Source organism: Monodon monoceros, unplaced genomic scaffold (genome assembly GCF_005190385.1).
Source record: "Monodon monoceros isolate NGI ecotype Baffin Bay Population unplaced genomic scaffold, NGI_Narwhal_1 Super_Scaffold_14, whole genome shotgun sequence".
Classification (NCBI taxonomy): domain Eukaryota; kingdom Metazoa; phylum Chordata; class Mammalia; order Artiodactyla; family Monodontidae; genus Monodon; species Monodon monoceros.
Window position 1 is genome coordinate 72,437,157 of NW_021703770.1, and position 14,192 is coordinate 72,451,348.

The 14,192-nt window shown below is 42.4% G+C and overlaps 1 protein-coding gene across 1 annotated transcript in view; it reads right to left on the reverse strand.

The window, feature by feature from the left end:
- Positions 1 to 13,946, reverse strand: part of XKR4 (XK related 4) — a 321,461-nt gene extending 307,515 nt beyond the window's left edge. Inside the window, exon 1 of the mRNA XM_029223043.1 lies at positions 13,123 to 13,946. Within this exon, the coding sequence (XP_029078876.1) occupies positions 13,123 to 13,946 (824 nt within the window). The remainder of the gene's footprint in view (positions 1 to 13,122) is intronic.
- Between the last annotated feature and the right edge of the window lie 246 nt (positions 13,947 to 14,192).

Below are 14,192 nucleotides of genomic sequence, written 5' to 3' on the forward strand. Positions count from 1 at the left end.
TAACGTGAAATAAGGAAACTGATCGCACATCTACCCAAATATACATCTTATAAGGCGCCATCCTCATTATCTCTTTATCCCACAACCCAGACACTGACATATTTTGTCATGTTGTTGATGCTATGTTTCTCACTTAGGAAGACAAACAGTAAAGCATGACATCGGGCTGAACTGTCATATTTCTTCCCATGGCATAGCCTGCCTTGTGAGCCTCATGGGTCACCATAAAGAGCTGAATTGCACACAGCAGGTTGGTCATCAGAAGTCTTCCCACGTCATCTTCTAAAAATACCCTGCCAACTCGTGGACAGGACCTGGTCTCGCAGGCCTGGGTTCCTAGTTCGTCTCCGTTACTCCTCTCTTGGTTCCTCTTTCCCATGAAGATGCAGAAGCTCCTTGGTCCAGCAGACTAAAAGCTAAGGATGAGGGATGCCCAGAACCTGACCTCCCCCTCCACTATCCCTGACACCCAGCGATGGGACATCTTTGCTCACCCTCAAGGCTGCTCCCTTTTCAGAAAAGTATGAATAAGGATGCCACAACCAGCCTAGCTCCGCCTCTCTGAGCAAAGATGACAAATCATTATGTCTTTCTTGGCAAGAGCTGCCATGCCCCTCTTTTTTTTTTTTTTTTTTTTTTTTTTTTTTTTTTGGTACTCAGGCCTCCCACCGCCGCGGCCTCTCCCGCTGCGGAGCACAGGCTCCGGACGCGCAGTCTCAGCGGCCACGGCTCACGGGCCCAGCCGCTCCGCGGCATGTGGGATCTTCCCGGACCAGGGCACGAACCCGTGTCCCCTGCATCGGCAGGCGGACTCTCAACCACTGCGCCACCAGGGAAGCCCCATGCCCCTCTTTTCATTCTCTAACCTAACGGTCTGGTTACTCTGAACCCAACGCTTTCCTAGTGTCCACCTCCGCTGAGAAGGTCTGGTCCCTTTCTCACCACCCCTTGTCCCCTCCATCCCAAGTGACCAGATGGCATAAGGTCTGAGTAGAATATAAAACTGTGAGCAGAGAGCAGTCAACAGTTGTGAACAATAAAACCATAAAACAATGGAGTTTGAATAAAGATTTTACTAAAATCTTTCACTTTGTTTGTCATACTTTTGCTTACAGCGCTGTCTATAAGGAGGCTCCTGGGTGTGTACGTGTGCGCCTATCACCGGTACGGTTTCCAAGCTATCGTACTGAGTGCGATAACTAGTGAGAAAGCCAGCTACGGTGTCTGGATCAAGTATATTTTCCATGAACGTCCAGCTCAGGTGAGCCTTCCCTGACCATTTCAGCTGAAAGGGGTCCTCCCTCCTCTGTAGCAGAATGGATGCTATTCTGCTTCTCAAACTTAAAAATGCCTACGAATCCCCTGGGGATTTTGTTCAAAAGCAAGTTGTGATTTAGTAGATCAGGGGTGAGCCTGAAATTCTGCATTTCTGAGATGCTTCCAAGAGATGCTAAGGCTGCTGGTTGCTGACTCTACCTTGAGTCAACAGCTCACTCAGTGCCTCATCACAGACAGATTCCAGGGGTATGAAAGCGACTTGCCTCCTTTCCTAGACGGTAAGCCTTTTTTTTTTTAAACCATTTATTTTTATTTATTTTTTTATTGAAGTATAGCTGATTTGCAACGTTGTGTTAGTTTCAGGTTTAGAGCACAGAAATTCAGTTATACCTACATATATATCTATTTTTTTCAGATTCTCTTCCCTTATAGGTTATTACAGAATATTGAGTAGAGTTCCTAATGCTTTACAGTAGGTCCTTGTTGGTTATCTATTTTATATATGGTGATGTGTATATGTTAATCCCAAACTCCTAATTTATCGCTCTCCCCCTTCCCCCTCTGGTAACTATAAATTTGTTTTCTTTGTCTGCAGGTCTATTTCTGTTTCACATATAAATTCATTTGTAACATTTTTTTTAGATTCCACATAAACTTTTTGAGAGTGTATTCTTTTTAACATGTTTTCCTTACTATGATTTTAAGCAGATGTTTGTGGAAAACATGACGAAAAGGTTATCACTGGTCACTTATTTCTGTCATTTTATTCTCAGCAACGAGTACAGTGACCACATAGTGATTCGGCCAATGGGTTGCTGACGAATTTGCAGGTGTCCACAGCGGATGAGTGAGAACCTGCCTTCAATCCCAGCCCTCTGCCCTCCCCTCAGCGGGATGAGAACTCAACCTCCAGTTGTAGGCCCTACTCTTGATATCCAACCAGACAGAAGTTATATAACGAGAACATAAATGAAACAAATCTCCCTTCGGTTTTACACTTTGAAGTCCGGGTGTCATGGTTTGCCTGCATGATGACCTTGATCTCAGATTCTAACCTCCCTTTACTATTATCAAGTTTGTTTCTGGTCCCTGCTTAGAATCCTGGGCTCTTAATATGTTCCCCTTTGTGATGATGTGCCCTGGCCTTGACCCTCTGCCAGCTGACTTGCCCTCTTCTGACCTGTGTGACAATCCGGGACTCGGGTCAAAGTCCCTCAGACTGCAGACCCCACTGGTGCCCTCAGTCTCAACTCGATCCCATAAACGTGACCATCATCACAGCTGGAGCTGCAACTCATCTAATGGAAACTTAGCCTGGCTGGTGAAGCCTTGCTTTAAACTTTGCTGTGATGCGTTATAGAATAGGGATCAGTACAATTTTCCCACTCCTACGACAAAGGATTAAAAATTCATCCTCTGAGTATGGAATAAAATTCTCCATCTTCGTTCATTTCTCTCATGGCTATTTTTTTTCTTCCTCCAACTAATCAATTCATGCTCGATCCATAATACCCACCTCTTCTACTAGCAGATCAGAGAATGGGATGAAATGATAGTTTCCAAGGTATTGATCAGAACTTCAGGTTTCCTCTCCCTTACTCATTTGATTCCAACCTTAATTAATTAATTTATTTATTGACATATAGTTGATTTACAATGTTGTGTTAGTTTCTGCTTGACAGCAAAGTGATTCAGTTCTACATATAAATATAGACATATATTCTTTTTCATATTCTTTTCTATTATGGCTTATTAAAGGATATTGAATATAGCTCCCTGTGCTACACAGTAGGACCTTGTTGTTTATCTACTTTATATATAATAATTTGTATCTGCTAATCCCAAACTCCTAATTTATCCCTCCCCAACCTTTCCCCTCAGGTAACCATAAGTTTGTTTTCTATGTCTGTGAGTCTGTTTCTGTTTTGTAAATAAATTCATTTGTATCGTATTTTAGATTCCACATATGATATAGATAGATATTAGTTTATCCTTAAGTAATTGTAATGATTGTTTACTTTTCCGAAGCAGGAACACAACTAATATTTATGCTTTCATTGGGACTGTGTTATATTACCTGTTCCCATCTAGAACTCAGTTTTTCAAACCCGACCATCACCAACCGATTCAGGAAAAATCCCATAGGATATCTGTGACTGCCACTCTTAATAGTAGTACATCCCCTAGAGATATGAAACCCTATGGGACATCCTTCCTAATTTATAACAACAGACCCAAGTACTAAAAATCACTTTGGAGAGTTTTCTAGAATTGACCTACATTTTAAAAAATGATTGTTATTAATTTTACTTTGGTAAAACAGCAAATTAATTAATCAGCTGAAAACTCTTATCAAGACAAAAGAAGGCTTTACAAATCCTTTCCCCTCTTTCCTGAAGGATCATTTCTTCATTGTTACTGTCACACTGATGCAGTGATTATGCCATGAACTAATGAAGGAAGTGATGAGGGACTGTTCTGTAACTGTTACTGCTACAATGGCTACCTTTGTGTTGAGTATTGACTCTCTGCTACTGAGAAAAGACCTGGAAAGTAGAGAATTGAGCCCCAAACTGATATCTTAATTCATAATTGTTATCTAGGCTGCAGAAAGAGGAATCAGACTGCTACTTACATGGATGAAATCTCCTAGGCTGGGGGTTCAGAAAGGTGACTTTTTCCTTCTTAAATAATGTACTTCTTTGTTGTACAGTAGAAACTAACACAGCGTTGTGGAGCAACTATACTCTAATAAAAATTAATTAAAAAAATTTTTTAATTAAGAGGGTAGATCTCATGTTAAGTGTTATTACCACAACAAAATTTTTTTTAAAGAATGAATTAAAAAAAACCATATTATACACTTTAAAAAAATGTACTTGATGGGAAGCCAAATCAAAGTCAGCTCAAGTCTTTTTAGACTCATTTCACTGCAGATCCTCCTTTTTTCTATATGTGCCTGATTCTGACTGACTAATCCTCACCCACCCCACACACTGCCCACTGCTCTGTTTGTGTAGAAGGATTCCCCTGCCAGGAAAACAGTGCAAGTACATAAAGTAAGCAAAAGAAGTAGAACTGATTCAAACAGCCTACTTATGAATCATAAAAGGGGGAAAACAGTTTGACATACTTCAGACAATTTTTAAATAAATGTTTTAAAAAAATTTTTTAATGTAAAAAACTGAAATGTTGTCGTGAGGTTGAAAATTGTGCAGTGTCACAACAGATCTCTAACATCCTGAAGATCCAGGCACTCCCCAACTGGGAAAGGTTAAGGGGTTGAGTTCTTCTGGAAGAATGTAACACAGCCCTGTTCCTCAACGAGTGCAGGCCTGGATACAGTATCTTTGTATAGTGTTTAATTCAATTTCCAGCATATTAAATCAGTGACAGTGTAACCCAGGACAAGCTTTTAATTTAGAAGCAAATCTAGCTCTGACAACAGCCTTCTCCTTGACCTAATGGATAGTTCTTTTTAGGCCTGTGAAGCATTGTTCCTATTTGTTAATCCTAGCACTCCAGCTGTGCATACCTCCCCCCATGAAAGGCAGAAGGCAACTGTGGCTTCCCAAGTCTATAGGGTACGTCTCTTAAAATTAGTGATATGGAACACTTTGAACATCAGCTTCAAATACTTAGATATGGGTTTCAATGAAAATGGTTTAATTTGATTATAACTAAAATTTGGAAATGATACAAAATAAGTTGCATTATACAAATAAGTTTAAGATTCTCTCTCCACATATAATACCGATTCCTGGGTTTCGGACACTAATATTGTCAACTCCGGAAACCCGCTGTAGATCCCCTTTGACTGACTTACACAATGCTGTAGTCACGGCCTTAGAAGAACAGACTTTCTGGTGCATATACTCTGGGGACTGGACAAGCAAAGAAGAATCAGAATTTTAAGCCTGGAAAGAACCTTGGACCCTATTTTTGACTAATCACATCATACAGGTAGAAAACTAAGACCCAGAAGGAGGAAACCGAAAGAAGACCTAAACTTGGGGGACCATTGGCAGGTGCTGTCACATGTAAACCCAGGACAGTAGGTGACTGCCGGGGGTCTGAGCCCCCAAGTGGCCAAATCATCTGATCCCCTTTTAGTCCAGTTCCCCAAAAGGCAGCTATCCCTCTAAATAAGATCCATCGTTGATACACTAACTGTGACCCTCTGCCCTCATCTCAGGGTTAGAAAAGATCTACCGTTGTCCTACAGGCCACCTCTTGCCTCTAGAGGATTTCTGGACTGATCCATTTCCATTTTAACCCATCTTTACTATCCCTCACCATCAGTAATTGTATGAGTTCTGTACATACACTAGACATGGAAGTAATGTTCTATGGTGATAACAATTATGGTGATGATGGTCGTAGTCATCATAATAGCAGAAGCTACAGCTTTTCTTTGAGTAGACAAGTAGGGGCACAAAAATCCCCCAAATCATTCTGTATACAGGTGTATTCTCAGAAGGTCAAGAGTACATAAGAATTCAGTGAAAAATATCTATCCCGAAGCTTCCCCAGTCTCACCTTTCTATCAGCAAGAACAGGTAAGTGAAGGTGAGCATCTAGCTGCATCCTTCTCAGAGGATAACTAGTATTGTGTGAAATTCAGCCCCACTTTCCTAGCGCTAGTAACCTACAAAAGAGCTGCGTGATTTGTTGTATCCTTTCTAGACAACATGGCACCTTCTCTGATTCACTGTACCATTAGCAACTCAAGAAGCAACCAGGCAGCAAGAGCAGCTACACTCATGCAAAGAAGAAATAATAACCCCTGGGCTTCATTCACAGATCAGCAAATATTCACTGAACACATATGCCTACACATGTAAGATCCACAACTACTAGAGTGACCTCCTGAGAATCTGCCCATGGTCCTTCTTCCCGACCGGCCATGCCAAAAGCTCCCAAGGACACCATCATACAGCTGGAAGGAAGTCACATGGTGTGGTAGTCAGAATTACGCGTGCCATTCAAGAGAATACTTCCTGTTGAGAATTACTGAATGTTTTTCCCATGAAATCCATCAACATATTCCAACTATTTTCCAAGATTATACCTGAGATGCATGACCAACACCACACTGCACCTTGTATTTGATAATATGTCAGAGTAATAAATCTGATCCCAATACCTAGTCTTGCTTCCATAAACTTAGAATGTGTGCTATTCAAATTCTAAAACAAGTCAGGGAAATGTGCTGATCAGATTGGCCCGGGATTCCATATAAAGGGGAATCATTCTAGTATTTATCTGTTACTCAGTGACTGGTGCTATTTAAATTCATTGGTAGACTATTCCATTCAAACTGTAAAAATATATTAAAAAAAAAAAATTTAACAGAAGTCATGTACTTGGATATTCAAACATTGAGGACCTTTTTTGTAAGTGACTGAGCAAAGACCTTCACAGTTACTGACCCAGGGATTGTGGACGCTATTCAAAAATGATAGCATCCATTTGCATAAATGCTACTTTCAATTGCTCTGAGAGTAGCCTGCAATTTCATGGGGTATAATAAGTATAACATTTTTTTTTTTACCCTTATAAGTGTATAGTTCAAGTGAATGGAAAAATTACAACTTCTGCATTTATTACAAAGACACTGAAATAGTTATATTTACCACACAGATTTATGCATAAATTATTCCAGCTCATACAGAAACCCAAGTAAATGGACAGAGGACTGTCTGATTGTGTGTGGATTTATATCTGTGAGCTAACTCAGAGATTTAAATACCAAGCTCAGCACTCAAGGCTGTGGTGTGGATTTGTGATTCTCCAGGGAAGATACTGGGTCCATAACCAATGAATAGATTTCAAAGTGACACAGCTGCAGTAATTCAAGCAAACTCCTACTTCTTTCATGCAAAAAAAGCAAAGGTTAGCCCGTTATGTTCGGAGCAGCATGTAATGACAGAAATTGGCATAAAATCTCAGAGCTGGAAGATGATCTAGTCCAACCCTCTGTATAATAAAGTATCTTTTACCGTAGTTCTGCCTACAGGTTTCCAAACTATGCTTAGACACTCCAATGATGAGGAACTCGTTACTCCTAAGGAATCTTAGCTGAACTTGGGATCCCTTATGACTACTTAAAAATGTTTTCCTCACGTTAATTCAAAATCTCTTCCTGTAGATCCTATCCATTTTGCCCCAGAGGGTTGACGCAAAAGTTTCTTCCACATTAGAATCCTTCAGTACCAGAGAGCTCTCAAGTTTTCAGGTTTCTCTCCTACCAAATCATCCTCAGTTACATTAACAATCTCCCATGTTCCTTTTTCTCTCTCCCCCCTCAGTACTGAATTCTAGCCTAGAATCTGCGCAGAACTACGTGACCTAAAGAGAAAAACATTGAAAATTCTGTCTCAATTTCCACATAGGCAAAATGTGTCACTCAAAGATGAGTCTGAGGGTCACATAAGAAAGAAAACTTGGAAACCCTCTGAAAATTGAAGTGTTACACAAACACAAGGAACAATTTTCTAAGGATTTCAATAAGGTGAAGCCCACCATATCCTAAGGAAAATCTCTTCAAAAAGTAACGCAAAATAAACTTTTGCCAATAATTTACTTTGGTATAAATACAATAAATTTCAACCAGTCTGTTTACAACTCTCCCACAAGGTTGGGCCTATTTGTATGCTCCAATTACATCCACACTTAATGAGTTTAAAATCAATGGACTTTTATGAATGAAAGGGACATGATCGAGTTAGAGAGGGATTGATACATTTCCTCTGAATCTTTCAACGTTTTGCCACTCCTCTGAATAAAACAAGATTTTCACACTTTTGTCAACAATCCTCACCCTTATAATCCTTCAATGGTTTCTCAGTGCCTCCAGAATAAAATCTAAATTCCTTTCATCGTCCAGCCCAACTAATTCTCCATCTTCACCTCTAGCTACTATCTCTCAATCGCTCTCTCTGTTCGAAGGGCACGTTTAACCTGCCTTATTCTTTCTTGCCTCTCTGCCCTTTTGCACAGTCATATCCAAGCCCTCACTGCCAACCTCCTCTTTATTTCAGTAACAGACCTGCCCACCATCACAACCTCTGCTCAAACATATCCTGCTCCAGAGTCTTACCTGAACCACTAAGGTGGCTTGAGTTTCCTGTTTCTATCAGAGTGCTTATTTCCCAGTACTGAAATTGTGGGTTTACTGTTCCATCTTCCTCATCAGACAGTAGATTCCTTGAAAGAAGATGTGTACTTTATTCATCTTGGGGTGGTTAGTAACTAGCATAGTGCCTTGAGTAGAGCAGGTACTCAATACAGATGAATAGATACATTAATAAGCAGTAGAGGGAACACAGATATATGGGAAATGACCATTCAATAAACTCAGGAAAGGGCACCAATCGTGCTTGACGTATATCAGAATTCAGAACTAACTCAGAATCAATAAGGTACTTTTTCAACACTCGCAGCTGTACCCAGCATGCTATCTTCCTACCCATTCCTTATCTCTAGAATTTTTTAACATTTGCAAAGCACTTTCTGCTTATTCACATACATTATGCCACTTAGTCGTTAATGCCACTACAACAACCTCAGTGCGTCCAAGTGGTGTAGGAAGAAGAACACTGGTCAGATGATCTGAGCTCCAGCCTCCGTTCTGCCACTGAACCACTGGTGTGTATTAGAGAAACATCCTAACTTGTCTAAACTCAGCTCTCTCTCGAACTTTGCCAACCTTAGTGAAGGGAAGTTGTCATTTTTATACATTGTTGTCCTTATTATCCAAATTGGCATTTGGAGGTGGCTAATTGAGCCAGAGAAATAGACTTTAGGGTAAGACAGGCCTGGTTTTGACTCTGAGCTACATCACATAATAGCTGGGTAATCTCGTGCCAGTTACTTAATCTCTCTGAGTTTAAGCAATCTTGAGTAATCGTTGAGTAATCTCTCTGCCAGCCTTCTCATATACAGAGGTACTAATGCTTAGACGAGAGAGGAGTATAAAAATATTTGTAGATGTTTAAAGTACCACATAAAATTCTTGTTGTTATAATTCTCGTTTGGGCAGGTTGAAGAATGGCATAGAACCATGTTTCTCATAGTGCTTTGTGTGACCCATGATTACAAGAGGATTTAATAGCTGTGCCTTTAAAAACTTACTGACAACTGCACAACAGCTTAGTAAGTAAAGGCTCTGAGAAGTCCTGCTGTGGAGAGATCTGCTCTGAGACGTCCTGCTGTGGAGAGATCTCTCTGTGGAGAGATCTCCCAAGTACCTGAACACAGGACACATGTTAATAGCTCGTGGGGGATCAAGCATGAGAAACACAAGAAAGCTGTTCTTCCACCAGGTGACTCTCACGATAAGATATTCAGAAACAAAACAAAAATGGTAAAAATACTCCCCATTCTACCATCCACGGAGTTATCAGTTACCATGTGCCTATTTGCTAGAAAACAACTAAATATGTAGGTACCTACACATGTACATGTGTAGGAGAAATTCAGGTCAAATTTGAAGAGTAAGTCATAAACTCTGAAGGAAGAAGACGTCCAGATATAATTGATCACGGGTATTATGAAGACTAAAAGCTGATCTGATTGCGCGTTTCTGATTCCCACTGGCTGAACTGCACTCTTAGTAACTTCTGGAATCACATGATGTGAACAAGAAAGAAAAAGTACTTCCTCATTCATTCACAGACACAGTTCCTTTAAAGTCACAATTGCTCTTTTCGCATGGTAGCAAAAATTCACTTTATTATTTCAAACGGCTCTTTCCCAGTATCAACTCCTGCAACTTTAAAAGCTGCCATTAATTTTTCCATTAGTAAACATTAATTAAAATGAATATGTACCATTGTTTTCAGCAGTTGCATCTGTAATAAATGTATGAATACAGGCAAATCTTGTCCAAAATGTTTCAAACAGCTATTTCTGAGCAAGCAAACACTTTGATGGTATTTCAAAGGATTTTATCTACAGAGAGCTTTTAGAATCTGACCCTTACCTAAAATAACTTGAATTCCATGGAAATACAATGAACAGTTACCAACCTAGCTAAAATCTATTTTATTGATCTTAGAAAGTAGCATGTTAAAACATGAGTAATGAACTCTGAGCTTTGAACCATTGATACCTTGGTCTTTCTGCAACATTTGTGTACAATGCATTGAAAAGAAAAGCTTGAAAAACCAGAGGGATGCTCCTAATTAAGGAATCACAGTGGTCAAAGATAATGGTCTAATATAATAATCTGAGATGAACTGCATTTCACCAGTTTATTATCAAAGACGCACCCATCCCCCCCCCAAGTTCCATTCAAATCTTCTACACTCAGAGAAACTGAAACAATTCGGAATGCATCTGAGTGTTAAATTCCATGAACTCTCTGACCCCATTTCAATTTCCTTACGTTAGGCTAAAGTTTTTGGTTTGTTTTTTTTTTGCTTTGTTTTTAACATTATAAGGAGAAAATGAGGCTGAGTCTTAGATCATGCTTCCACCAAGTTACCCCACCATCCTCCAAATATCTTAGCCAGAATCCAAGAACAGTAAGATTAGATAATTCAGATATACATTATTAAATACATTATTCTGAACATGTAAACAAATATTAAAAATATATATGTGTATATATATCTAAAAAAATACTATCTCCTCCCAAATGACCATGTGTTAGCAGAATAAACTTTGAAGACTTTAAGGAAAATATTGTAGAAATGCTTGACGAAAAGGAGCCATGTGTGCCCATAGTTTCTCCAAGGGTTGGGCTGGTGAATGCATTTGTCTGACAGCCTGTGGTTTTCCTTCTGCACTGAACCTTACCCATCCCTGCCCCCCACCCCTCCATAGCTTTGCTGTGTGGCCAAATGACCCAGTGGCTATGGTCTCGCTGAGATGTATTTAGGCCCTTTTCTTTTCCTAATTATTTCTCACTTTCCACATTTTATGTCCTGAGATATTAAACATCATTTTTCAATTGGGAAAATGTTTGGTCTAGAAGGTCTAATAAACACAACTAGAATTTGATATCCAATTTTTCATAAAGTATAAATCGGTAAGAAACATAGATAGTTCTTCAGCTAATAGAACTGAGAAGTGTTTGCATTATTTACATAAATCTAGACATTTTAAAGGTAAAAGTGAGTGATTTCCAAATCCCGCATGAAGTTTGCAGAAGTTAACAAATGGAATGTTAAGCTTCATTTACCACATTATCAGATTAAAACTGCTAATCATACGAATCTCACCCCGTAAATAATTTCAGTAATTAAATCAAGCCTTTGAGTTCATCACACTCGAAAAGCACCAAGCTGCAAGCCTTTGCAGTAGTGAACCATGGGAAACAGAGCTATCACACTTAACTGACATTTCAAAACGTCCTTTAAGTCCAAAGCACGGAAGTTTCCAACATCAGTTGGTCTGACTGCGTATCATATAGCACTTTACCAGAAAGTATCTGCTTGGAAAAAAAGTTTCTCAGTTTGAAAAGTCACTGTCTGTGGCAATGCTCACCCTGCTTTACAAAGCAACGGTCCCGGAAAAGACCGAAAAATAATCACACTTGCTCTTCTCAATGAAAACACTACACTTCACCGTAAAGGACGATTTTAGCTCCGTTCCACAAATTCTCTGAGTTGTAGCAGAGTTAATGACTCGTAATCGTTTTGGTTTTTTAATCACAAAAATAACTACAAATAAAATTGAAAAGGACACTGGCAAAGCAGAGTGTAGTCCCACATCAGTGCACTTGTGAGGAAGTTTCCTCATTTTACTTATACTTACTAAGTTATTTTAAACACCCCCCCCAGAAAAAAAGAAAAAAAGAAAAACCCAAAATGCATAGCTCTGGGATGTTAGCATTTAAATGCTTCAACACAAAGAATTCTTGTAGCTGTAAAATATCATTCAAAAAGCTATCAAAAACATATAAAACCTGGAGAAACGCATTCCTGAGCCTGCCACTTCGTTATATTCCTAAATCCAGGCTGTCATGGTTCCAGAGATGATTCCCTCTGCCCAAAGGAACCATATTCCAGTTTGTACTCCAGTTTGTAAGTGGAAGTGATATCTGTGTAAAGACTTGGTAGATCAGGTGACAAGCAGCAAAGCAAGTCAATGAAGATGCCAAGTGTGGTCAAAGTTTACAAGATGCACCACCCTTTTCCAAGGGTTCTTAGTTATCCCAGAAATCAGCTGAGGTGACACTGCAGGATAATCAGAAAGGGCACCACTAGAGTAAGTCTGGGTCCCATAAAGTGTACTTACTGGTATTTGGAGTGGATATAAAAATAGATATAGATATACACAGTCCCCCCAAAAAACAAGTGTGTCCCTACTAAGCTCTTTACTTGAAGCACAGTACTACTCTAGCCGTGAGAATTAAAATGTGGGTACTTTTGAACAGCAATAGCTCCATCTAACTAGAATTAGCAATTTTTCTCAGGGAACAAAAGAAGCCATCCAAACTGCAACACACACCTCAAATTCAACATAATTAAAAAGGACTTTTAGAAGATGTGATAGGAATCCTCTCCTACTCACAGAAACAGGATCACTAAAAATGGGGGGGGAGCGGGAAGGGGGGTGTAGCACATAGAGAAGCTGGTCGAACGGAGTGGGAAGACAAGGGCTGAGCGCTCAAAGCCACTTTGCTGCCTTTCCCTTGCCCCTCACTCCTCTCCCACCCTAGGTTGTGATCACAAATTTAAAACCAAACCAAACCAAACCAAACCAAAACCCGGAAGGAGTGTGACTAGGGTTACTACCACGGCAACCCTCAACGATTTTCTTGTGCAAGAGTAAAGCAGTGGGGACGCAGGAGCGGCAGTAAATCTCCCTCTTCCCCCACCCCCGATACGGTACCTCCAGATCTGCCCGAGCTGCAGGACGTGGATGAGCGACTGCAGGAGCCAGAGGCAGAAGGAGCAGGACGCAGACCTGCGCTGGCCGCTGGCCCGCGTGGCCCCGCTGCTGTTGCCGCCGCTGTTGGTGGCGGCGATGCTGCTCTTGCTGGCGTTGGACGCTTGCCTCTGCGGCGTGGAAGGGCGAGCCTCGCCTTCCGCGGCTGCAGAGCCGCTGCCGGCCGCCGTCTTACAGTCGGCTCCGGGCTGCTGGCAGCTGGCGGCGGCGGCGGCGGCGGCGGCGGCGGCGGCGCTGTCCTCGGTGCTGAAGTCGTGCGCAAACCAGCGGAAGCTGAACACTTGCACGGAGAGCGAGCCGAGCACCACGAAGAAGAGCGTGAGCCCGAACCACCAGCGCTGCCCGCGCAAGTAGTAGTCCACGGCGAGCCAGATGTCCGTGCCCACGTCCGCGAAGTACACGGCCACGGCGACCAGGATCCAGAGGCAGTCCCACAGCGAGTAGCGCCGCTGCTCCGTGCCCAGGCGCAGGCACAGCGCCGCCGAGCCCGCCCCGCCGCCGCCGCCCGGGCCGCTCGAGCCCCCGGAGCCGCCGCTCCCGGCGCAGCAGCAGTAGCAGCGGCAGCAGCAGCGGCAGCGCGAGCAGCCGCCGCCGCCGTCCGGGCAGCAGCCGCCGCCTGCCGCCTCCTCGTCCTCGGCTCCCGACCCCGACGGCAAGCCCGGAGCCAGTCCCTGCACCGAGCCCGAGTGGTCCGAGTTCTGCAGCGGGGTGAACGCCACGTCGCTGCTCTTCTTCATTTTCAGCCTCCCGTCTGACTTAGCGGCCATGATGCCTCCCAAGCGAAGAAGAGCCTTCCTTTATGTGACACCTTTCCCCGCTGTCTCCTCCTCCCGCCGCCGCCTCGCCTCGCCCCGGCTTCCCTCCCTGGCGGCGCGGCTCCCCTGCCGCTGTCCCTGCGCCCGTTCCTGCGCCGGCTCGCCCGCCGCCCGCCGCCCGCCGGGCTGGGCGCTGGGCCGGGCTAGCGGCGCGCCCGGAGCCGGCAGGAGCGCCGCCTGGCTGCCTGCGCGGAGCCA